The sequence below is a fragment of the Phoxinus phoxinus genome, assembly GCF_949152265.1.
Source record: "Phoxinus phoxinus genome assembly, chromosome: 23".
Lineage (NCBI taxonomy): Eukaryota > Metazoa > Chordata > Actinopteri > Cypriniformes > Leuciscidae > Phoxinus > Phoxinus phoxinus.
The window spans coordinates 25,391,081-25,417,604 of NC_136898.1; the positions used below are offsets into that span (position 1 = coordinate 25,391,081).

The 26,524-nt window shown below is 43.2% G+C and overlaps 2 protein-coding genes across 7 annotated transcripts in view; one reads left to right on the plus strand and one right to left on the minus strand.

The window, feature by feature from the left end:
* Positions 1-26,524, plus strand: part of slc38a9 (solute carrier family 38 member 9) — a 219,439-nt gene that overhangs the window by 74,857 nt on the left and 118,058 nt on the right. The window lies entirely within an intron of this gene.
* On the minus strand, positions 697-17,598 carry macir (macrophage immunometabolism regulator). 5 transcript variants are annotated; one of them, XM_079600725.1, is made up of 4 exons: positions 17,480-17,598; positions 4,062-4,709; positions 2,914-2,930; positions 697-1,138 (listed from the first exon to the last, which is right to left on the minus strand). In XM_079600725.1, the coding sequence occupies exon 2, from the start codon at positions 4,704-4,706 to the stop codon at positions 4,080-4,082; it is 627 nt and encodes a 208-aa protein (XP_079456851.1). In that variant the 5' UTR covers positions 4,707-4,709; positions 17,480-17,598; the 3' UTR covers positions 697-1,138; positions 2,914-2,930; positions 4,062-4,079. The 5 variants fall into 5 exon arrangements, 3 of the variants coding, with proteins under 3 accessions (XP_079456851.1, XP_079456852.1, XP_079456850.1); XM_079600726.1 differs by lacking the exon at positions 2,914-2,930; XR_013796225.1 differs by having other exon boundaries at positions 703-2,669; positions 2,749-4,709; positions 17,480-17,567.

The following is a 26,524-nucleotide window of genomic DNA, read 5'->3' on the forward strand; positions in this document are numbered from 1 at the left end:
CACCACCACCATTTATTTGTCATATTTTGATTATTGTGCACTTGTCACTCCCTCACATATGGCCATTCTAACACACACAGTGTCCCACAAAAGTTAAATCAACATGTTAATGTGAATGCATACACAGGGTGTTAAAAAAAGAGAAAAGTGCACGCAGCGTCTGTTCAGTATGATGACCTCTGTTTGTTTTTAGGTGAATATCATTCATTATCTGTGATGCAGTCGGACAGCAGATGTAAAGTTGTCCAGGTAGGCTAGGATATCCACTTGAGCTTAAGACATAATTCAATACTATTTCTCTGCCTCATAATTTCACTTTTGGTGTGAAAAGGCCTTAACATTTGCCAAAAATATAACTTTTTTTGCCGTTATTAAAAAACAAACAAGCAAGCCCAGCTCAGGTGAGAAAAAGTAATGCAAAAGTAATGTAACGCATTACTTTTCATAAAAAGTAACTAAGTAACGCAAAGTTATTTTTTTTTAAGAGTAACGCAATATTGTAATGCACAACTTTCCCCAACACTGGCCAAATGAAAAAAGAAGCATATTTCAGATTTCACCGCTTCACTGTTCTCACGGATTAAGATCAAATGTCTGCACTTGGCAGAAGCTTTTATCCAAAGTGACTTGTATTGCATTTAAAGTATAAATGTTTCATCATGCTTTCCCTGGTAACACAATGTAAGAAAACACAATGCAAAGAACGGTGTTTTATTAATATCAAACGAAACTCAAACTTCTGACAAAAACATTGCAGAGGGTAAAAGAACATTTTAAGCATTGAACATGTTCAGAATAGAAGATAACGTAACAATATTACATGTGCATTCAAGTATTCTAAGACAAACTAACACATGCCTTCTGGATAACTCATGTACGCTCTTACCGAAGGCACTGCAGCCAGTGGCGACACATCTATAATCATCGACCGGGTCAAATCTACAAGTGTTTGAGCATTTATTTCAATTATTATTAATGTTACACATCTGGAAAAAAAATAATAATACAACAGTTGAACTTTTCCAGTGCATGACAGGTTTTCAAGCTGAAGTGTTACTCTCATTGGCTCTGATATATCACGGAGTGTGTGAACACACACCTGATCAAGGCCTCAGCGGGACGCCCGTCACGAGCCTGCCTGCAGGAACACAAACCGCTCACTTTTTGGTACTTTGCACATGACAGGGTCAGAACACACTTCAGACGGGATGATTGACAGCTGGCTCTGCCCAAAATAAGTGCTAATACAAAACTGGAAAACTCAAGTAATGGTGATTTTAAAAGCGGTTTCCTTGAAAGTTCACCTTATAAGTCGCCTAATATTGTTTTCAATATTGTAAATATACTTTATGTTAAGTTTTGTATATGTGTTGCTGTGTAGATGAATAATAAATCACACTTTTCCAATAGTGTAATGTCACTAAATCAGTTTTTAACAGTAGTCCAAAGAATTCATAGCACATTAACATGAAAACTATACAACAAAACTATTAATTAGGCTTCAATTAAAACCAATATGTAAATTAAAAAAAACTTTGGAAATACTGTAATAGAATATCACCAACACATCACATTAATAAATATATAATGCATTAATCTAAGGTGCTTTTAGAGCATATTCACCGACGGTTAGCTGGATGTAACAGTGAAACAATAGGACAGTTCTGGGTTAGATAGATGACCTAGAAGACCAAACTCAACTATAAACACAGTCTGCCATGTTGAAAAGAGTGAAATCTAGCAATTCAGTTTCAATGCATTCATTAAAATCACAGGAGAAAGATATAGAAGAAAAGAGAACTAGCAAAGATCCTAAAGAAACATGATCTGATGTCTGGAACTAATATCTCTTCATTCATTCATCATGATAAAGAGTTTTTTTTAAACTCAAAAAAGCAAATGGATATTAAACATTGTTGTGAAAATGGAGAAATAAGATCCCATAAACTGTTACCAGTGCTTATCGCGTGAACCGGTGAAAGATTGTCTGTTGACCGAAAATTATTAATCAAGTTCCCCCTGGACTTTGGTTTTATAGCAATGTTATCTACTATCAGCCTTCAGTGACTAACACTTCTTCCTACAGTAACATAGCATTCAGTGTGAGATGATCCGGTGAGACTCTGTGAAGTATTGATTCAAGAAATGAAAAGGCCATTAATGGTTTCTATATGCTAATGTTGGCTTGCACTAAGCCTATCGGAGTGTGTGTTAAAGAACATCCGGATTGCGTAACAGTCAAGATCCTCGCCTGACACGAGTTACTAATGTTAGCAGAACAACACACACACACACACACACACACGCACACACACACACACACACACACACACACACACACACGCACGCACGCACACACACGCACACACACACACACACACACACACACACACCACTGGAGGTGGAGGGGGAACACATGACTAAATGCATTTTTGCAGTACAGTCATTTTTACACTTCATTTACAAAGGTATAATTTTTCACACACACACACACGCACACACAAGATCTTGATCCTCAAACTTTAAGGGCCCTCAGAAAGTGAGGACCTGCCAAACGCACGCACGCACACACACACACACACACACACACACACACACACCTTGATCCTCGAACAGGCCTTTAAAGGGCCCTCAGAAAGTGAGGACTTGCCAAACACACACACACACACCTTGATCCTCAAACATGTCTTTAAAGGGCCCTCAGAAAGTGAGGACTTGCCAAACACACACACACACACACACACACACACACACACACACACAACAGTAGGAATTAAGCAATTAAGACACACCATTTATTGCTAATCTTAAAAAACCTCACCATGGCAATGAATGTATGGCCCTGTAACACACACTTTTACATCAACTGGTAGCGGGGATAAAGGATTCATTCTCGTGTCATTATTTACTCACCCTCATGTCTTTCCAAACTGAAAAAAGGAGAAAAGGAAAGGGGGGTAAAGGTTAATGCAGTTCATTTCCATATGATGTCAGTTCACAGACGCTCTGTCACTGTGACTCGCTCCACACACACACGTATAATAGGGCTGCTCAATCTCAGGAAATATGTCATTGTGTTTTTCTGATAACAACAGAGATTGCGATTTAAAATGTGATTTATAAACACATCTCCAGGTTTGCAGAACTTGTTTGTAGGGCTGCACATTTTAGCCATAAATGACAATATTAATATTTATGGCGGTCTCAAGTCTTCTTCAGAAGCTTTTTCTGGCAGAAACAGGATTGAGAAGATGGCTGGCTTCCCGAACGCACGTGACTCAGAGCGGATGCAGAAAACACCAGATCATGAGCAACAGTGCCACACTCTCACACACACACACACACACACATGCAGGCATTTATTTCATTTGACAATCGCACTAAGCCATATAGCGATGTTGGATGTACCGGTGAAACTCGAAAAATGAGAATATGGTGCAAAAGTTCATTTATTTCAGTAATTCAACTTAAAAAGGTGAAACTAAAATATTATAAAAATTCAAAATTTTCATAAACTATAAGCCACAATCCTCAAAATTATAACAAATGAAGGCTTGAAATATCTCACTTTGCATGTAATGAGTCTATATAATATATTAGTTTCACCTTTTAAGTTGAATTACTGAAATAAATGAACTTTTGCACCATATTCTCAGTTTTCGAGTTTCACCGGTACATCAAATGTCGTGCAGCCCTATCATACGAGTGTCTATGCTGCGCCTCAATGCAATAACTTCGCTATATTCCAAGTCTACCAAAGTCTCCTGATAGTTTTGAGTGACAGACAGAAATCAAAGTCTTAGAAATCTCAGAGCTTCAGCATCAATAGCAAACGGTGTGCCTGTTCCCCGCACAAACCTACGATACCCACAACTGTCCTTGTATAAAATTGCTCCATAGAAACACAAAGGAACAGTGTGGAAGAGCACGAGGGTGAGCACATAATGACAGAGCTAGTCTGTGCGGGTGAACGACTCCTGCAACGTTCCCCTGCCGCGTCCCTCACACACAGGAGATCAGTGGTGTATGGATGGCGTAGAGTGGTAAAGAGCGGGCCGTACACTGAGTGTGTGCGGTCCTCATGTCTTGTTGCGCGTGAACAGGCGCTCGCCCCGCAGGTTGAGGTGCTGGAGCTGGTACTGCAGCACCTCGGTGTCCGCCGGCTCCCTGAGGCTCATCTTGTCCAGGTTGAGGTAGTCCAGGGACTTGGAGTGAACGCGCTTGCCCTTCAGCAGGCACAGGGGCAGCGGGCCGTGCGGGGTCTTGCCGGGCTCGGACTTCAGACAGCCGTCTCCTGAGCTGGGCATGCGCCGGCGCCGCCGCCCGTTGATGGCTGGGATGTCGTACGGTTGGTAGTATCGGCTTTTGGCTTTGCAGATGCGCGAGGCTCGGTGCAGGCTCACATCCACAGGCTTTTTGATGGGGCTGGGCAAGGCCTCTGTGGTGCTGCTGTCAGGACTAGACCACTTGTGGGCTAACTTAAGAAGCTCCTCGCCGGTGGTGAAGCCCACTAGATAGTTGGAGTTCATGTGAAGGATTTGGTATCCTGAGACAGTACTTTTGATGGGGGAGCAGGGGGTGCTGGAGCAGCGGGGTTTGTCGGGCTCGGGCTCGGGCTTCAGGGTGCTTTTGACCTCAGCGGCTGACAGAACGGATATGGGTGCCCTGGACGATCCACTGGCATCCATTTCCATCTTTAGTGACATGACCTGGCAGAAACAAGAGAGGAAAAAATAACATATATAAGGGCTGGGACAATAAAATGATGCATCGAGAATCAAGAAATTATTCTGAGATTTTCCGAATGCATCGCGATACTCTCTCAAAACGATTCTGAGCTTAGTGTTTAATTAAAAACTAGCCTAGAGCGCCATCTGCTGTTAAAAACTAGCCTAGAGCGGCGTCTGCTGTTAAAAACTAGCCTAGAGCGCCATCAGCTGTTAAAAACTAGCCTAGAGCACCATCAGCTGTTAAAAACTAGCCTAGAGCGGCGTCTGCTGTTAAAAACTAGCCTAGAGCGGCGTCTGCTGTTAAAAACTAGCCTAGAGCGCCATCTGCTGTTAAAAACTAGCCTAGAGCGCCATCAGCTGTTAAAAACTAGCCTAGAGCGGCATCTGCTGTTAAAAACTAGCCTAGAGCGCCATCAGCTGTTAAAAACTAGCCTAGAGCGCCATCAGCTGTTAAAAACTAGCCTAGAGCGGCGTCTGCTGTTAAAAACTAGCCTAGAGCGCCATCAGCTGTTAAAAACTAGCCTAGAGCGCCATCAGCTGTTAAAAACTAGCCTAGAGCGCCATCAGCTGTTAAAAACTAGCCTAGAGCGCCATCTGCTGTTAAAAACTAGCCTAGAGCGGCGTCTGCTGTTAAAAACTAGCCTAGAGCGCCATCAGCTGTTAAAAACTAGCCTAGAGCGCCATCAGCTGTTAAAAACTAGCCTAGAGCGCCATCAGCTGTTAAAAACTAGCCTAGAGCACCATCAGCTGTTAAAAACTAGCCTAGAGCGCCATCTGCTGTTAAAAACTAGCCTAGAGCGGCGTCTGCTGTTAAAAACTAGCCTAGAGCGCCATCTGCTGTTAAAAACTAGCCTAGAGCGCCATCAGCTGTTAAAAACTAGCCTAGAGCGCCATCAGCTGTTAAAAACTAGCCTAGAGCGCCATCAGCTGTTAAAAACTAGCCTAGAGCGCCATCTGCTGTTAAAAACTAGCCTAGAGCGGCGTCTGCTGTTAAAAACTAGCCTAGAGCGCCATCAGCTGTTAAAAACTAGCCTAGAGCGGCATCTGCTGTTAAAAACTAGCCTAGAGCGGCATCTGCTGTTAAAAACTAGCCTAGAGCACCATCTGCTGTTAAAAACTAGCCTAGAGCGCCATCAGCTGTTAAAAACTAGCCTAGAGCGCCATCTGCTGTTAAAAACTAGCCTAGAGCGGCATCTGCTGTTAAAAACTAGCCTAGAGCACCATCAGCTGTTAAAAACTAGCCTAGAGCGCCATCTGCTGTTAAAAACTAGCCTAGAGCGCCATCTGCTGTTAAAAACTAGCCTAGAGCACCATCAGCTGTTAAAAACTAGCCTAGAGCGCCATCTGCTGTTAAAAACTAGCCTAGAGCGCCATCTGCTGTTAAAAACTAGCCTAGAGCGCCATCTGCTGTTAAAAACTAGCCTAGAGCACCATCAGCTGTTAAAAACTAGCCTAGAGCGGCATCTGCTGTTAAAAACTAGCCTAGAGCACCATCAGCTGTTAAAAACTAGCCTAGAGCACCATCAGCTGTTAAAAACTAGCCTAGAGCGCCATCAGCTGTTAAAAACTAGCCTAGAGCGCCATCAGCTGTTAAAAACTAGCCTAGAGCGCCATCAGAGCGCCGTCTGCTGATAAAAACTAACCTAGAGCGCCATCAGCTGTTAAAAACTAGCCTAGAGCGCCGTCTGCTGTTAAAAACTAGCCTAGAGCGCCGTCTGCTGTTAAAAACGTACTCGGTTACTAACGTAACCTCGGTTCTCTCTAGAGAGAGGAACGAGGACTGCGTTGTCGTAGCAACGCATTGGGGAAAATCCTTTTCCACGAGAATACTGAAGCAAAAAATTATCCTTAATTTTGTATCAATGTAAAGCGCATTGCCACAGCATACAGACCTAGGCGAGACAGCTCGCGCGCCTATTGGCTGCTGTGCGGCAAATGCTTAAGCCAATCGAGAGAGCCCTTGAGTGACGTCGCGCCCTCCTGCGTCACGTCCCGCCGAAACGGGCGTGGCTTAGGGCCATATATTTCGCTCACAGGCTTATGAACTCTGATTTTTAACAGCGAAACAACCAGAGCGCATACACGGCAGGAAACGCAGTACTCGTTCCTCTCTCTAGAGAGAACCGAGGTTACGTTAGTAACCGAGTACTTTCTCTTACGAGAGATACTCTCGTACTGCGTTGTCGTAGCAACACATTGGGGAACACCCTGTAAGACGCCGTGTGTGCAGTGATCCGACACCATAGACCCAGAGCACTGAGCTGGGGTTCATATAGTACATAATCACCTTTAGGACTCACAGAGAATCCTGAAAGAGGTGGGCTCTAACCACCATCTCCCACAAAATTGACTGCACTTAGCAGATCACTGAATGCCTTTGGATGCGTACGCTAGAGCTATCGCGTCTACTATCCATCTGGATAGGCTCTGCTTCGAAGTGGCCAGTCCCTTGAGACGACCACTAAACGAAACGAAAAGCTGCTCCGTCTGTCTGAAAACAGACGAGCGCGACACGTAAGCTCTCAATGCCCTCACTGGGCAGAGAAAATTATCGTCCGTATTGTCCCCGGTGACCGGAAGGGCAGACAGGGAAATAACCTGTGCCCTAAACGGTGTGTTTAGGGATTTTGGAACGTAACCATGCTTAGGTTTGAGCACGACTCTGGAGTCATTAAGCCCAAATTCCATGCACGACGCGCTCACTGAGAGCGCGTGTAAGTCCCCAACGCGCTTCACTGAAGCGAGAGCCAGGAGAAACACCGTCTTGAGCGACAAGTGTTTCATATCAATCTCCTGAAGAGGCTCAAAAGGAGGACCCTTCATGGCGTCCAGCACCGTGGAAAGGTCCCAAATGGGAACAGTGGGAGGTCTGGGTGGATTAAGTCTCCTAGCTCCTTTAAGGAACCGAATGACTAAATCGTTCCTTCCTATGGACTGGCCGTGTGCGGTTTCAGAAAAAGCAGCTATAGCCGCCACATATACCTTGAGTGTGGAAGGGGATCTCCCATTATCCAACATCTCTTGTAAGAAGGACAGAACCTCTGTCACTCCGCAGTCTGGGGGTGACACGCCGCGAGACGTGCACCAGCCAGAAAAAACTGACCATTTAGACGCATAGAGCCGTCGCGTAGACGGAGCTCTAGCCTGTGTGATCGTGTTTAGCACTCCCTGAGGGAGGTCAGCGGATACCCGTTTATGGCCCACACATGAAGGGACCATAGCTCCGGGTGAGGATGCCAAATCGAACCATTTGCTTGAGAAAGGAGATCTCTCCTCAGAGGCACTGGCCACGGGGCGGTGCTGGCTAATTGCATCCCAGCTGGGAACCAGGGTTGATTCAACCACAGCGGTGCTATCAGCAGCACTGAGCATCCTTCTTCCCTGATCCTCTCCACCACCTGAGTCATTAGGGAGACAGGGGGAAAAGCATACAGAGGGCGGCGCGGCCATTGATGAGCCAGTGCGTCCCCGCTTTTTGAGTAAAATTCTGGACAGTGAGCGTTTTCCGGAGACGCAAAGAGGTCTACTTCCGCTCTGCCGAATTTCTTCCACAACAGTTGTACTGTGTGTGGGTGTAACGACCATTCTCCTGCCGGAACGCGGTTCCTGGACAGTACATCTGGTCCAACATTCAGGTGCCTTGGCACGTGCGCCGCCCTTAGTGAAAAGAGGTTGCAGCGCGCCCATACCAGAAGGCGTCTGGTCAGCCTGTATAACGACAGGGACCTGAGGCCGCCCTGGCGATTTATGTATGACACCACTGACATGCTGTCTGAACGTATCAGTACATGGCAGCCCATAATCAGGGGACGAAAGCGAGTGAGTGCTTTGCACACTGCTAACATCTCGAGGCAGTTTATGTGGAAGAGCTTCTCTCGCTCTGACCAAAGGCCGAACAGCGGTCTGCCCTCGAGCAGCGCTCCCCATCCTGCGTTGGATGCGTCCGTAGACACCACCCTCAGACTCGAGGAAGTCCCCAGGCTTACACCTGAAAGGTACCAGTCTTTTGACCTCCATGGTTTCAAAGCTGCAACGCAAGCTTGATTGACCTTGAGGCGAAGCCGACCGGTGGCCCATGCTTTGCAGGGCACCCTCCCTTTGAGCCATATCTGCAGCGGGCGCATGCGTAGCAGACCCAGCTGCAGCACTGCAGATGCTGAGGCCATCAGACCTAGCATTTTTTTGAAAGCTCTTTAGAGGGAGAACAGCGCCGCAGCGGAATGAGCTGACTGTGCGCTGAATACGTAGCGCGCGCTGTTGCGACAGCTAGGCTGTCATGGACAGCGAGTTCAGTTGTCCCCCAAACAGAAAAGAAATATTCTGTTTGGGGGATAGCGAACTCTTTTCCCAGTTTACTGTGAGACCGAGATTCTCGAGGTGACTCAGCAGCAGGGCTCTGTGCGCCACTATCTCTGAATGAGATTGGGCTAGAATGAGCCAATCGTCCAAATAGTTCAGCACTCGAACACCCTGCAGTTTGAGGGGAGCGAGTGCTGCGTCCATGCACTTCGTAAATGTACGGGGTGCTAGAGACAAGCCGAACGGCAGGACTTTGTACTGGTATGCCTGGCCCTCGAAGGCGAATCTCAAAACTCGCCTGTGACGTGACGCAATCTGTATTTGAAAATACGCGTCCTTTAGATCCACTGACACGAACCAGTCTCCTCGGCGAACATGCGCGAGGATTTTTCGAGGATCTAGTATGGGTCTGAGACCCCCGTCTTTCTTGGGTACCAGGAAGTATCTGCTGTAAAGCCCCCCTTCGTTCTGAGCCTGAGATAAAGGTTCGATAGCCTTTTTTCTCAGAAGTTTCTGAATTTCGGCTCGAAGTAGGTGTGCTACATTAGAATCTACCGAAGTCTCGACGCGCGCCGCGTGGCGGCGAGGGCGTCTGCGAAACTGCAGCGAATAGCCTTCTTTTATGATGTTTATCACCCATTTTGAAACCCCGGGAAGCTTCTCCCATGCATCTGCACGTGTAGCTAGGGGCTGAGTGAAAAGCGCGCTCTGATCGACTCGCGATACAGCGGCTTTCGTGAGCTGCGACAGAAATGTCTCGCTCGCAACATCTGAGGCCGGGGCCGCGCTGATGACAGCGGGCAGAATGTCCGCGCTCGACCCCTCGACAGCGTTTAGGAGGGAGAGGGAGGGCTGGACGGGCTCCGTAGGAACCGTGATGCTTGTGTGGGAACGTGGGCGCTGGGGACTGGGCATTGCCGCGTTTGATGCGGGGGCGCGCTTCATCGAGCGGGCAGCCCGCGCGCCCTCAGCTCTCTCAGCTGAGAGGGAGCGCGCGGGGCGAGTCCCGTAGGGCTCGGCATGTCTGTGAATAAATGTAGGTGCGTGAACGCGGATACATTTATAGCACTGGTAGTACTGTCTATTAGAACTGACTGACCGTGCATCGGTTTTGTTTTACAGAAACCGTGTGACATGTAGCCTGTAGTGATTGTGGGCACTGAAAGCGGGCACGCTCACTACATATGATGCACAATCGACATGAGTCGATATTAAGTGCGCAAGCCCTGTATTGTGTAGGGCTGTGCTTGTGACGCTGCGTGAGCGATGCTGGCCTTTCTTCTTCGATGCTCGCGAGCGGCGGGGGTGGGGAGATCCTCGGAGCTCGCCCATCCCTTGCTACCCGAAGCGAGGAGAGAACAGCAGTCGTCCTCCACAGACGCGGCTTCACCTTCCTCGTCCATGACTGACGCGGCGGGATACAGCGGCCTTTGTCCGTCAGTCAGAGAGTCCAGCGAAGCGGGCGGAGAAGCTGGCGGCAGCAGCGGCGAGCTCCTCGTGGTGGAGGGAGGTTCCGGGATCCGCTGAGCACGGCGCTTTTTACGGCGCGGCACTACAGCGGGCGGTACGAGTCCCCATCTTTCAACAGAGCGTCGATCTCGACCATGTCGTCGACGGAAGCGGCGGCAAGCTGCGGTCGCACCGGCGAGCTTTGATGGCTGGGAGATGGTTCCGGGATCCGCTGAGCACAGCGCTTTTTACGGCGCGGCACTGCAGCGGGCGGTATGCAGGCAGGCATCTTGAAAAAGACGTTGCTCTTTTAGATACAAAGTGTGAGTCGCGCCGGCGAACTCACACACACACAATACAGTTTAGTTTGCAAGTGAAAGGATATAAGCGCCGGAACGCGCAGCTGGAAGGCGAAGAAGTCATAATAAGACTTAATAAGTCATCTACCGCCATCGTTTGCTTTATTTTCACCAAGCAGTCACTCACTACGCACAGAAATGTGAGGGAAAAAATAGTGCAAATCTGAATTATCTGAGATTTAAGATTTTAAATATGTAGTTCAAGGCAATTCAATAATTAATTAATAACTGCAGTTCATTATTAATAACATTTTTGTAATAGTAAGATTAAAAATGTAGAGGTAGATGAGCAGAACAGTGTTGACTGGGTTCGGGGCATTTCTGTGCGTAGTGAGTGACTGCTTGGTGAAAATAAAGCAAACGATGGCGGTAGATGACTTATTAAATTATTTATACCGATAGTACGATCGTCTGCTCTATACTTAGCCTACCCAGGACAGCTGCTGACAAAAAGTGGAGCTCTTTACAGCTAACGCTCTCGTTCTCGCTTGGCATGGGCAAGCAGTAGCCGCACAGACATCATCCGTTTCGCCCTACCCTCGCTTCCTCAACTCTCTGATAATCTTGAGTGCGCCTATCGTCTTCCGCGTTATTCTCCTGATTTAAGCCTATGGTGCGCTCGGGTTCAAACTGAAAAGGCTGAACGGCAGACGTGTTCATCTCGCTACCTGTCAAAACGTAGCTAGCTAGCCGGTACGTTGGAAAACAAATAACCGAAGCTGCTAGAGCGGCTAGGCTACAACCGGCAACAACCTATACACGTCATTGCATTGCGACGTAAATAAATATGGCGGCCTACGGGTGAACGGATTTTCGGCTTTTTTTTTATAAAACCAAAAACATTTGGAGTTTTTTTGTATCACCTTTTTAGAGCTGACGCCAATTTAATCTTATAAGGCCAACATGCTGCACTAATCGGGGTACCCTTTAAAAACTAGCCTAGAGCGCCATCTGCTGTTAAAAACTAGCCTAGAGCGCCATCTGCTGTTAAAAACTAGCCTAGAGCGCCATCAGCTGTTAAAAACTAGCCTAGAGCGCAATATAGTTATGGTTATAGCTATCGTTCGTTGGTGTGGACGTAAATATAGTTATCGTTATAGTTATCGGTCGTTGGTGTAAACAGGCCTTTAGTCAGGCACAACACACATCGTTTCAAAGCAGCTTTACAAAAAGTTGTACTCTTTTGTACACAGAGCAAGTTTTAGGAATGGACAATACGACAATTTATAACATTGTAAAATTATACGAGATGAGTGATCCTCTGTATTTAGATCTATCTATATTGTATTTGTAATGTTGTCTAGCACATATATTAGTGCAGCAGTGACTTGAGCATTCAAAGGCAATTACTGTAAGAGATTTACTGTGTGTCGGTTTTGTTAAAAGTGAGAGTAAGCAATTCTCAAAAAGTATTAAAGTCCCCCTGTGGTGAAAATCCAGCTTTTAATGTTGTTTATGTGTCTATGTGGTGTTTTTAATACGCTTTAAGACAAACCATGTGTAAGTTCATAAGTCGACAGCATTGCTGAGTATTTTCTGCTTAAAACTGCAGTGAACCAAAGACAGTCTCAAAAACACGGTTTGAAATCGCTGGTGTTTCTGACGTCACACACTACCTTGTAACCAATCAGATCAACGTGTGATCGTCAACCAGTGGATCTCTGAGCTGAGGGAGTGAGTGGAGGCGGGGCTCATTTGCATATTCATAGAACCGCGCATACTAAATGAGGCAAGGGTGTCGAATATCAAAGATGAGTTTTACAGTAGTTTGTTGTTGTTTTCGGGCCAGTGTCGCCAGCTTGTGGACAAACTGATTCGCACAAAAAATCCCCATGTGTTCTGAGAGTATAAAAGAGTTATAAAAGCGTGGCTGTGTCAGAGCTGTGCTGCTGATGAAGTGCACACTGCATACACTAGTGCACACGTAAAGCCGTGTGTTCAGCTGGAAGCTTTCAGCACTGCCGGCAGTGGAATGGGGCTGGAGCTCAAATCGAGTTCAGTGTCCCTGTGAATGTACTTTGAAACCGATTGTGACAGTCATAGGCAGATGTTGATCAACAAATACAAAATTTTACTCTTCTACCGGAATTCAATTAGAAGCGGTTGCATCTGTCCCGCGCCTCGGTAGCAGAACACAGATGTGAAGTCTACAGGACATTAGCATTAAAGGATAATTCCAAATGCTGACTGTCATTTTGACAGAAAGGAAAACAATATAGGATTAGGAAGAATGAAACGGACCTTGAATCCAGCACTTGACGTGAAATAATGCCCCCAAAAGCTGTAAAAGAAAGGTTTTGGGCTTGAGATGATGCAGCATTTCTACTGGCGATGATGATGATGCGCCAGTGACGTGGCAGAAGACATCTGACCAGATTTTGGCAAGCTTAAGATTAAACACATTTGAAGGGGCCTTTGTGTCTCTGTGGGAAGGATGGAGGCTGCGGTGGCTCAGAAACACAAGCGGACCAATCAAGCCCTCACAGACACTGTTTATAGCAGATACTTTAATCTACAAAATAAAAAAATACAGACACAAAGTGTGATTTATTTGTACTTCACTGTGTTCGTTCATTTGGCCAGAGGAGAACTGTTCCTGGTTTCTCCCAGGGTTCCCATTTCTGTCCCTGATGGAGTTTGGGTTCTTGTCCTTGTCTCCTCTGGCTTGCTTATATAAAGCGATGGTTCGGAGTAATGTCAGCCTAGGGTCCTCTGCACCATGACCTCGAGCCAAACACCCCCAGAAGCTTTTTCCTCTTGAACATTATTAAAGTTAGAGCTTATTTAGAGATATCAGCTGAATGGTTTAGTGCGGGCGCTAATGGATCCAAGGTCGTATCTGGTAAATTACCGCACTAATAACGCCCGGGATGGCACCAAACTTCTACAGTAGTGCAAATAGGTGCTGTACTCATAAAACGAGGCATTGTAAAGTGTGTAAGTACATCAGGAGTTTATTTAAATAACACTTGCCTGATGGCTTATGCTATCGCTAACCTGGGCGTCGAGGTCTTACTGTTCAACAGCGTCTTCATTTTAAATTCAGACTTCTACAATTCTGCAGTGATCTTCTGAAGTATAAATCTCTTCATTTATAAAGTTATTTTTTCCCCACAAATTTATTATTTTAGTAAATATTTAGCAAACTGAACCTAAATCTAATTGCAGCAACTGTTATGTTTGTGTTTTTAATGATCTTTTTAAATGAATACAGTGTGATTGAAGAACAATGGTACATTATGAGCAGATATAGAAGAATCAAGGTCGAGTCTCAATTAAATCACACTGTCAGAGCATTTACACTTTTCACTATGTTAATATATTGAAATTATAGCCTATTCTAAGTAAATTAACATCGGCATCCCAATTCAAGCTCAGTGATTTACTGTCAAATGTGCATTTTCATAACAAAATATGTAATATTATTAGTAACGGCACGTGTGTATTTTAGTGAAGAACTAAAATCATTTGTTCATTGCATCCGTCACATTACAAATGAACGAAAGATTTGGAAGGTAATGTTAATATTTATGTTCCCTGTAAATGATCATAATGATTTCTTAATTCAGAATATGATCAAAATTGAATTGGTGGATCTGTTCGGGGAATTTGGAAACGTGTTCAGGGAATTTGGGAACATTTAAAGCCCCTTAAAAAACTAAATGACTCGAATAAAGATTCGTTCATTTTGATAAACGAGATTGAACGAGAGAGTCAGTAAATTGATCCGAACTTCCCATCATTAGTGTATTTATTGTTGCGTTCTGCTCTGACACACGGTTAGAAGATCTACAATCGTAATCAATCCACATATGAGGCAAATGGTCAAAACACAGGGCATACAGGGAAATCCAGGACACCAGGCAGAACCATAGTACGGGACACCAGGCAGAAGATCACAACCATAGTACGGGACACTAGACAAATACAGTGTAACACAAACAAGACTTCGCAAAAAGCGTGAGTGGAAACACAGTGCTTATATAGGCCTCGGCCAACATTAACAAGCAAATGACACACAGGTGAAAGTAATCAGCCCACAGTGAGTCCAGGCAATGGGTTATGGGAAATGTAGTTGTGGGAGGAGTGCCCTCTGGTGGAGATCATGGGCAATCCAGCCTGAGGATGTGACATTTATAATATCAGAGTGCTCTTCGAAATACAGATTCATGCCTTGTAAGGTATGCCGATAAAACTTAATTTGCTTTGTACAGTATTATTGAGAACTATTAATTAAATAATAATGATGACAATAACAACAATAATGATTATTATAAGAGATTTTTTTATTTTTATTCTTGGTATTGTAAAGCAGTATTGCATCTAACCAACAACACTGCATGAGTGATGCGTTTATTAATATTAATTATTTTTTGTCAAGTGGGCTTATAAAGAACGGCTCCATTGATCCATATTGTTCATAATAAACACACTAAGCTTCATGAGTGTTTAGATAAGAGATTTATTTAGATGAGAAAATCTTTACATTTGGTTGGGCCGAATAATGTAACATCCTATTTTCACTTGATATGAATACTAAAAATAAATAAATATCGGTAACACTTTAAATTAGATACATATTTACTATTGACTAACTGCTTATTAGCATGATAGACATATTTATCTGCCATTGCAACAGCCCTAACTCCTCTTTTAACCTGTCTAAATGATATAAAAGGCTAGATGTCTTTAACTTTTCTTTCTTTTTTTTTACTCAACTTAAATTTGGACCAACTGATAATTTTAGTCTTGTTCCACTGGTATCGTATAATAATAAAACGGTAGTGAAGAATTTGGGTGTTTTATTTGACAAAGCTTTTAAATTTGATAAGCAAATAAATGCTGTTGTCAAATCCGGCCTTTTCCACTTGAGACTTATGACCAAAGTCAAGACATTTCTCTCTTTTAAGGACCCCGATAAGGTCATGCATGCCTTTATTTTTTCAAGGCTTGATTATTGTAATTCTCTGTATATATGAGTCAGATAGACAGTGTTGTCTCATTTGCAGGTAGTCCAAAATGCAGCCGCTAGGATGCTGACATCATGACTCTATCTTCATTGGTGGCCCGTACGTTTCCGAATTGAATTTAATATTTTCCTGTTTGCTTTTAAATCATTAAATGTGTTGGCAGCACCTTCACTAGCAGTCTTTAAAACGGCACACATCTACGAGGTCTCTTAGGTGCTCTGATCAGCTGCTTTAACTGTTCCTAGAGGTCTAGATTAAACCTCAGGGGTGCAATCTTTTACCCCTGCAACTATATCTACTGTTATAAATGTTAAAAACTCATCCATTATCTCAGGCGTTTAACTCTGCAGGGTACTGAGGCATATTCTACACTCAATTCTGTGAATTTGTGTTATTTCTGTATCACCTGCTTTATTTATTTATCTTTGTACAGCACTTTGGGCAGCTGCAGTTGTAATAAATTGTGCTTTATAAATAAATGACTGAAAAGAGAAGCATGCATATTAATAGCATATTGTCTGTTTATTAGTACATATAAAGCACATATTAATGCCTTATTCTGCATCACTTAACTCTACCCCTTATCTAACTACCTTATTTACTGTCAATACGCATAATTCTGAGTTTATTGAGGGAAAACTAGTTATATAGTGAATATTGTGACCCGAAAAATGTAGGCTAATAAACAAAAATGACCAAATTTAAGATTATATTTACACACTTACTAATCATCAAAACATTGACAGTAATTATTACACAATCATTTGCACATATATGAAATGATTATGCAATCCCTGAATAGTAGTTAACATTTAGGCTACATTATCTTATTGCCAAACCTACTTCATTAGAATAAAATAGGGATCAAAAACCATTTGAAATGCCAGTTTGGGGAAAATTATGCATATTAAATATATATATATAATATATTAGCATACATATAAAATATCAGTCCTTGCCTTCAGTCCACAACACTAGGTTTAGTTTATTCACTGACATTCCAAAATCTTAAAGGAAATCTGAATTAAACTGAAAAAAGGGGAGTATATCCACTATTCAGTGATAAACAAAAGGCCCTGCACTTCCACTGAGCTCAAACTGAACAGTAGTGGTTTATACAGTATAAAAATGGAAATGTGTTTGTTTTAATGCCAGACATTACCATAAACCCTGAGAAACCAGGCCAACGCTTTCCTGTAAAAATATTAATCAAATATTAACATTTCGGTAAAAATCATAGGCGCAGTTTAACACATTGCAGAATAAGGTTGATGTAAAAGAAGGAATAATGATGATAATAAAGGATAATGTTGAGGGTTTAGTAGGAGTCAGCCAGAATCATCCTGTTCTCCTCCTGATGAAGATGATGATGCTCGACATCTATCTCAGACTCAAATACTGCGTGGAGCTCCACATGTACCAAAAAACGCCATCATATGTACCATAAAACAGCTTTATCGACGAAAATCGAGCAATATCAAAATCCAGTACAGCAGAAAGCCGTCCTCCATACGCTATCTTTATTCTGGGCTGTGTCACTGCCACCATTTCGCGATTTACAACAGCGACGCGGGGATTTAACGGCACAACCGCGGCGTAAGCGCGGCTCACACACGGCACTCTATTCATAGCAGTGAAGAAATGTAATGAAGGAAATGGTGTAAAATCAAACCTGTTCAGAAAGACTGCACACCTGTGCTTGAGCGAACCATAGGCGAGATCCCTGTCAGAGGAGTGGTGTCGACACCAGTCACGTGACGCGAGCCACTGGTGCTCAGGATCCAGTCACGTGATGTGTCGAGGCTCGGACGCTCTTATGTAAAGCTGTGGTTCTCAAGCAGGGGCCCGGGGCCCAGAAGGGGGACTCAGCGGCTGTGAAAAGGCTTCAAATTATTTAAAATTTGATAAAACAGGCTTTAAAATGAGCTACAACAGCAAAGAAAAGGCTAAATAGTATTTTTATTTGAAGAATCAAGAAACCATGGAACTAAATTTTAAGCGTTAAAGGCATTTAATTGTAATTATTTATAATTTGTGTATTACTACTGCACCATTTTTGAGTTGTAAATCCAAAATTGTTTCAAGGTAATGAAGCGACGTTTAATTTAACCTCGTTCAGCAGAACTGCGTCTCTACAACACTTTCTTCTCTGACGCACAAACACCAGGCTGGTGCAGCTTTACAAGACATGACCACAGTTTACAGCCATATGCTTTCAACTTTACATCATGAAGGCTCATATCCTTATCAAGATTGCATCCCTTTTGCTTGTTAGCGGTTGTGCCAGTTAAACGTCTTTTAGGCCCCGTTTACTCCTGGTATTAAGATGCGTTTTGGTCGATCGGGTCACAAGTGGACGAGGGAGACACAATCCGTCTCTTTTGTCCACTTTAGACCTCTTCTGTCCTGATTTCATTGAAGTAAGGGGCTATGGGTGGGTAAACGTATGGGTTTTTTCAGATCTTTCAATCTAATTGACAAAATATAATCTTGTGCAATTTACATATGAACGGAGACGACGGAGAAACACACGGAGAGCATCAGCTTTAGTTTCTGCTCTGACTGCCGCTGTGAGTGTGTGTTAGAAATCAGGAATGGTGAGAGAACATTGTGCTTGGTTTGTTTTCGTCTTCAAACCAAACTTGAGTCTTCAGTCATCAAAGTTTAAGTCCTGTCTGGCTAGCGCGTGCCCCATAATGTTACCCGTTAGGTCAGTAGGCGGAGAGAAGACGGTCTTCAGTGGATGTTTGAACACATTAGATCACATGAGTGTTTAAACACTATGAAAGCAATCCGGTCAAATGCGTTTTCATCTGGAAGTGGTCAAAACTGGACAAGCTCAAAGGTGTTTACTCCTGTATGAGCGATTAGTGATCCGATCTCTAAGCACAGCATGGTGTGGTAGACAGTATTTAACAGCATGTTTTCTCTGCTTGTGAGTTTTTGGCTGGAACATCATGCCTTGCTGTAAATAGTATCTCTATAACGTCTCTATATTTCGTGTAAAAGGTTCGTCAGCTTTTAGGTTTCTCTGCAGCTTCTCAAACCTCTTCTTAGCCACTTTGAAGTTGTTTGGTAGTTCTGGTTTATTTGGTTTCCAGGGTTGGAAATGTCCATCCTTAAAAGTTACTGTCTGGTTAAAATGTTGTAAGGCTTTATTTATTCCGGACTCTCGGCCGTCATGGTTCAGTTTTCCCAAAGACTCGCAACTGTTTTGAAATCAACCCCTGGTCAGAGCCTGACTAGGGAAAAGTTTCAGCAAAAAATGCTGGAAAAGTGGGTAGAGCCCAGTGGAAGGGGGGGGGGGGGGGGTATGGGGTGTGACTGAGACCCGTCTCTCTGTAGGCAAGGGCGTGGTGAGCTGGTGCCTGCTTACGTCACACGGCACCACAACAACCACAACATCCAATAGGAAAATTCAACTGCAGTAGCCACCGTTCAACCTGAAGAGGGCAGCACTTTTTTACACCACATATTGTAGAATTAAAACACTTTATACCCAAATGTCAACAAATTTACTTGAATCAATGAACAGCATTAATAAAGCCCCAGTCTTACAGATCATTAACTAAAAAAAGTTGTTTTAGGGTTTAGTTACCCTTTAACTCTATATGTGGTCAACTAAGGAGCAACTCTGGCCTTTGATGCTACAAAACTGAAACAAGGCACACACAAAAACTCCCCCAGCTCGCTCGAAACCACACGCTCACACAAAGACAAGACAATACAGGAGCGCCAGGACTCCTAAAACCAAGAACAAACCAAGAATACATCACAAAACCAATAATAAACTAGACCGAAGTGACAAAACCCTGACAGTTACAGTACCGTGCCTCTTTCTTGACGGGTAACATTATGGGACACGCGCTAGCCAGACAGGACTTAAACTCAGAGCTCTAATCGGAGCTAGAATAGGACATAATCTGCTTCGTCCCTTGAAAATGTAGAAAAATCTAATTTGCAAGTGGACAGATTGAGTAATTGTCTTACGCTGGATACAGAGTTCTGCACAGAAATGGAAACCATTTAAAGCTGATAGAGTGGCTGAGATACAGAAACTCACAAACCCTGAATCGTGGTCACATTGTAATGGTAAAGCCAATCCAGCTGATTCAGCTACTCGAGGAAAGAGTGCAGATGATTTGATACAGAGTAAGCTCATGGTTTGGCCCGGCTTCTTCAGTTCCAGCTCGCTCGGAAGAGCTTGAGGAAACCTGTGTTGCTGAAATGAACACTGAACTGAGGTCTGAGTCTCAGGTCACCGTGCAGTTTGGTGGTGTTGCACCTACAGAACCTCTTTTGGATTTAGCGAAATATAGCAGATTGAAGACTGTGTTGCGAATAACTGCATGGATATAACCAATGCCCGATCCATATATAAAATCCAAGGCAGAAGAACTACTTGTGTTTTGGGGAAATGTAACTCAGGAACAGAGTTTCAGCAGGGAAAGGCATTTGCTCAAAATAGGTCCAATGGTTGACAAAGACTCCAAAATCAAGGGTTTGAAACCATTGCAAGATGAAAATGGACTCATTGGTGTTTGTGGATGATTACAACAGTCCGAGTTCAGTTTCAGAGAACAAAGCAAAGATACTCAGAATTACTAGTTCAGAGTTGTTCAGAGTTATCCTGAGATATCCATAATGATGCATTCAGGTCTAAGGATAACTGGTTCAGGTGAAAGAGAAATATTGGATTTTGCATGGCCGACAGCTTGTGAAGCAAAATGTAGGACACTGTCATGTTTGCAAAAGATTGACAACAAAACCAGCTCAGCAAACTACTGCACCTCTGCCAAGGGACAGAGTTACTGAAGCACCACCCTTTAAAGTCACTGGGGTCGATTTTGCCGGCCCATGGGCACAGCTGCACTACTTCCTGAACTTTAGCCAGCTCCTTTGTTTCCTGTCTGCCATTATTGGACAAACTGATTAATGCAGGTGTGTCTGATTATTGTTGTTGGTCAGGCACAACTGGATTAATCGGTTTGTCCAATAATGGCAGACAGGAAACAGGAGCTGGCTAAAGTTCAGGAAGTAGTGCAGCTGTGCATAAAGCCCATTGTATGTCAAATCAAATGGTGCATCAAAAAAGGCATATATTGCACTGTGCTGTTAAGGTTATAAAAGTCTGAAATTCTCGTCCGAAATTTTCGCACGTAAAAAAATAAAAATAAGGTTGTGTCAATCACGTTTACACACTGCCTCCGAAACTTTCGTCCATCATAAAAAAATTCAGATCTGGTTTGATTTTATGCGTTTTTCTTATCCGTAGCAAGCATTTTGAGAGGTTTTTTGACAATTTAGAGCCACCGAATGACGAATACGAGAGAAAAAACACATACAAAAATTTCGGACTGCAAGGACCTTTACTCTGGCGGTACATTTAGAGTTTGTGTCAGATCAGACCACAGAAATATCTCTGAAAAGATTTACAGCAAGAGGAGGTCCGCTCTGGACAAGGACTTTGAAGCAGTTCATGCCAACTCAGGATCCCATTTTGACTTCCCAGATTACTGCACTCCAGAGGTGAATGAAATGATTTCTGGGGACTTGCTTGTGCCCAGTATTTCAGACCTAGTGTTCACCTACTGAAGTTGAGCCCTTTGTAATGTGGTCATGCCTGCATAGCTGCCAATTCTAAAATATTTTGTCCATATTGTACTTGGACAATTCCTTTTTCTATGTGTTTATTTCTCTCAATGAATCCCGTAAGTGCTATTGCTTTACTTTCCAAGCATGTCACATCTTGTTGGTTTGGCTAACAGACACACAGGGCTTTGCAGAGCTGTTCAAGAGAGTAAGACATTCAGATCTTGTTCAACACTTAAAAATAACATATTCGGACAACGCAAAATCTGTGGAGATCCTTTAAAACCTTGTAGGATTTCTTCTCTTCAAGCATTATTACTTGGAAATGTATTGTGGAGCGTACTGCTTGGTGGAGGCTTTTTGGAGAGACTAGTTAGATCAGTAAATAATGGTCTGAAAAAAAAGTCCTAGGAAAAGCCTTACTAAACTTTGAAGAGATTACTACTATTTTGACAGAGGTGGAAGCAGTTCTGAATTCAAAACCAATTTCATATACACACAATGGGCCTCATTCATGAAACATTCGTAAATATACAAGTAAATATGTGAGTGATTTGCGCGTAAAGAGACCTTCCCGAAAACTCTTCTCCTGATTCACAAATACTTCGTAAACGTCAGATGTGATAGTGAAACGTGTGTGTGTGTGTTATGAATTCCAATCAGTCGTAAATGGGACGCGCGTGCACGTTCATTCTCAATTACCATAAATCCCGCCCATTAAATCCGACTGACAACTATATATGGGCATCATATTATGACACCAAACGAAGGATTTCAACATGTCTTCTCAAAAGCGAATGAAAAAGAAAAATTTCTCAGATGCAGAAATTGACGTTTTATTATCAGATGTTCATTAAAAACGCCACATTTTATTTTCAAGCGTAGCCTATAGTGGCGTATCAGGTCCTAAAAAAAGGAAGCTTGGCAGATATTACAGACGCAGTTACTGGAGGTTCATCTGTTAATCGAACAGTCCCAGAAGTGAACAGAAAATGGTTCAACATGAAGCGACTGCAAAAAACGAATTAGTTCACTTCGAAAAAATATATCCCAGCCCTATTGAAAGCAATTAATTATTTTATTAAAGTGTACTGTTTGCAGATGCTATTACTGGCTCTCATAATAAAAGTAAAAAGAAAAACCATATGTAGCTATTGCTATATATAATAATATTTTTTCAAAATGCTGTGTGTAAATGTACCCGATTAGGTGAATTAAAATACAGCTTATTAATGAGCAAACGTTCGGATGTTAAACGCATATTTACGCGTGGCTGGGAGCAGGTGTAGATTTATTTCGTACCAACTAACATTTGAAAAATACGAACATTTTAATGAATCCGAAAATTTACGCCAGAACCACTTTACACTAGCCTGGGAAAACCCAGACCACTTCCGGCAAATTTAGATTTGCTCTGCAAGTGGGTCTGGCAAAGAGCCCATTGAAACCCATTTCCAATCCGCCGAAATCGCGGCACCAATCAGAAACGTTTTACACGATGACGACAGAGCAGAGACGGTGACGCAGATTTTGTACATTACAGACATGGATGCCGCCGTGGAACATCACAACATCACTCGTTCGAATCAGCTATCGCGTCTGTTTCAAGCGATTTAAAATGGTCATTTTCGTTAACACAAACAGAGAATTGCTGAGAGTCTCGAGATGTTTCTCCGTCGCTCTGCATACGTCATGTCATTCATCGCTCTGATTGGTTTTAGATCTTTCCGACGTCCGTTGGTGACGCCCCTGTGGAAATGAATTGTCTATGGAGCTTTGCTAGACCCTTACTCAGTTACAACTGAGAGGGTCTGGGTTTTCCCAGGCTAACTTTACACACGATTTACACAAAAATTCGTTCTGCTCGTGTTTCATGAATGAGACCCATTGACGCAGATGAGCCCCAACCTCTAATGCCTTCACATTTCTTGGTAGGGAAAAGCCTAACCTCTCTGCCACAGTCTAGGAGTCAAATTCCTCAAATATGACTAAAGAAAGCATTCTGTTCACCGGTGATGGAAGTACCGACAGAGACTCCTAACTACTGCGGAAACACTATTTACTCCTTATACTCCTGGGAAATTCAGGTTGCTGCTCGTAGAGGTGTTAGTGAGGCCAGCAGGGGGCGCTCACCCTGTGGTCTGTGGGGGTCCTAACCATAGATATACATAATAAAGGCTAGATGGCGGAGTCTCTAACGTCATCACCGGCGGCCATCTTGTCACAGGCAAGCGTTCTGGCGGGCTCTGTGGTTCCTGATGTACGGTGAGTGATCTGCACGAACACACACACTCTTATCTCGCTGAAATCTTGACGGATTTACAAACGGTTTGGTTTCTTACAAACGTTATTAACGTGGCTATAATTCTGGATGCTTGAACATGTTGAAATATATAATATTATAATTATTCATAAGTGTGCAGTGTCATAACTACATCTCTGACGTTTATAACAAACCAACCCGTTTGAAAATCTGTAGAAAATTGAGCAAGTTATGGTTATTTAAAAAGAGCATGCACCATTAAAACATAATGTTACGAGTGAGCGAGCTGACTGTGACAAGATGGCCGCCAGGTGCGGACGTCGACCTCCATTGGCCAGCAGCGCGGACGAGACATCTAGCCTTTATTATGTATATAGTGACGGGGGCACTATACTGTCAAAAAGCACCGTACTTTGGATGACACGTCAAACCGAGGTCCTGACTCTCTGTGGTCATTAAAAATCCCAGGATGTCCTTCGAAAAAGAGTAGCGGTGTAACCCAGTGTCCTGGTCACATTTCCCCCTTGGCCTCTGTCCATCATGGCCTCCTCATCATCCCCATACACTGATTGGCTTCATCACGGTCTCCTCTCCACCAGTAAGCTGGTGTGTGGTGTGTGTTCTGGCGCAATATGGCTGCCGTCGCATCATCAGGTGGAGCTGCACACTGGGGGTGTTTGAGGAGATTCCCCCCTTCCATGTGAAGCACATTGAGTACCTAGAAAAAGCGCTATATAAATGTAACATTATTATTTTATCTACTACGCTGAAGGAAGGCGATGTTATCCAGTTTGAAAGGACAAAATACCACGACAAACTTAGAAAACGGTAACAATTGAAAAACTGAATTGAGGACGAGATGGCCTGGTGCATTCATGCAGTGACTGTACTTCATCAGGTGGTGTGTTGAGAAGACCTGAGCAACTTCTGCATGCCTTGGAGTTAGTTTGATTGAACAATAACATGCTTGAAATTAGTAGAGATGAACCTAGTACACCAGGTGGGAGGATGTTGTAACTTTTCTTGAATAATTATACTTTTTTTTTTAATAGAAGCATATGTGATGCTAAGTATGAATAATGAGAAAAACACTCATACTTCAAGTACTAAATGCACTGATATCATTGTTATTGATTCAGCCTTGTCAAGTACTCCAGTCCTTGTTTTTCCTTGTTTTCTGAAGTAAACAAACTAGAAATATGACATCCGTGCAAGCGTCTCAGTTGTCTAGGACTTTCACTAACACGGGTGGGAAAATCTGGCCCTCGAGATCCACTTTCCTGCAGAGTTCAGTTCCTGATCAAACTCTTGAACAAGCTAAACACTAGAACGCTGTGAGCAGAAGAGTGTGATCGGGGTTGGAGCTAACGGAGCCAGGGTTGTCCAGCTTTGGGCTAAAGTCAGTGTGTCCGTTAATAGCACACATCTTCAAAATCCCTAAATCCCCAAAGCAGGTTTTATCTCACCTTATGACGCCACACAAGTAAACGGACACAGCTTCACCTTCACCTTCTAACATCACCGATCCCTCTTACTTTTCAACCTTCCTGCAATTGTCTGACTTCATTCTGGTATGCAACCCCACCTCTCATAACCCAATATAAGACAGAAATAAAGCCCTAGCCCCAAAGAGTTCCTCTAACACTGCACATGTTGAGGCCTTGGACTCTTTACTATTGAGCTTATGACTGGAATCAGGTGTTTGATTAGGGAGACATACCAGGGCCAGATTTACTAACAGCTTGTGTCAGTGCAAACTAGTGATGGCAGTTTCAAAACACTGCATCATGAAGCTTCGAAGCCTTTACGAATCTTTTGTTCCGAATCAATGGTAGGAGCGTGTATCAAACAGCCAGTCACGTGATTTCAGTAAACGAGGCTTCATTACGTCGTAATTAACTGTTTCGAAACACTTCGAAATGTCAATGGTTCACCGCTGGGGGCGATGATCTCTGTCAACACATGGATCATGAGGAGTCACTGAGAACCAATGAACAAGTGTCTGTGGGTTTTACCTGATCTCTGATCAGTTTTATACATTTGTAGACGTTTTAATTAGACATTAGTATAAATAAAATGAATAATGGTAGTTAGAGTCTTATTGGCCTGTGTAGCTGAGCCATTCATAGAATCAACAAAACAAACCCTGACAATTGATAAGATAACATATATATACTTGATAATTTTATAAGATGATTAGATAATTCCAATTGAAAGATTTTACTTTCAATAATTTTTTTTGCAATAGATTTGTAAAAATGTGTTTTTGTGCATGTTTGGCCCGGGTTTTTGTTGCATCTACACTGTTCTGACCACTAAAGGTCACTGTGGAGACGGGTGTCGGATTGTTTCGAAGCCTTGACACAATATTTCAGTGTTTCACGAAGCCTCGATCTGCCCACCCCTAGTGCAAACCCTCTTTTGGCATTAAAAAACTATTGTCAAGATTTACAAAAGACATTTTTTTTTACAAAAGATATTCCTCCCCTTATAATTTTTTTTGGAATGCCAGAGTAAGATGTTATCCGAACATTTCCTTTGCCAATCCACTTTATTGTTAATTTTCTGCACCTACATTGTTCGTAGATTACCCACACCTGATTATCATTGGCTCTGCTTGTTTGCAACCCTACACTAATTTGCGCTGCTTTTGGTACATTTGTCAAATTCCAATCGAAAGTGGGCATCCCTATGGCCTACTCACTCCGAAGGGCAGAACATGAACATACATTAAGTTACTTCCTTGTGGACTTGTGGAAAGGCCCTTCGTGAAGGGATTAAGTTATTTACGTTAGTTTGGAACACTCCTACAAATGGCGTCCCCTTCCCGACACTTCAAGGCTGCAAAAACGCCTTTTTAAC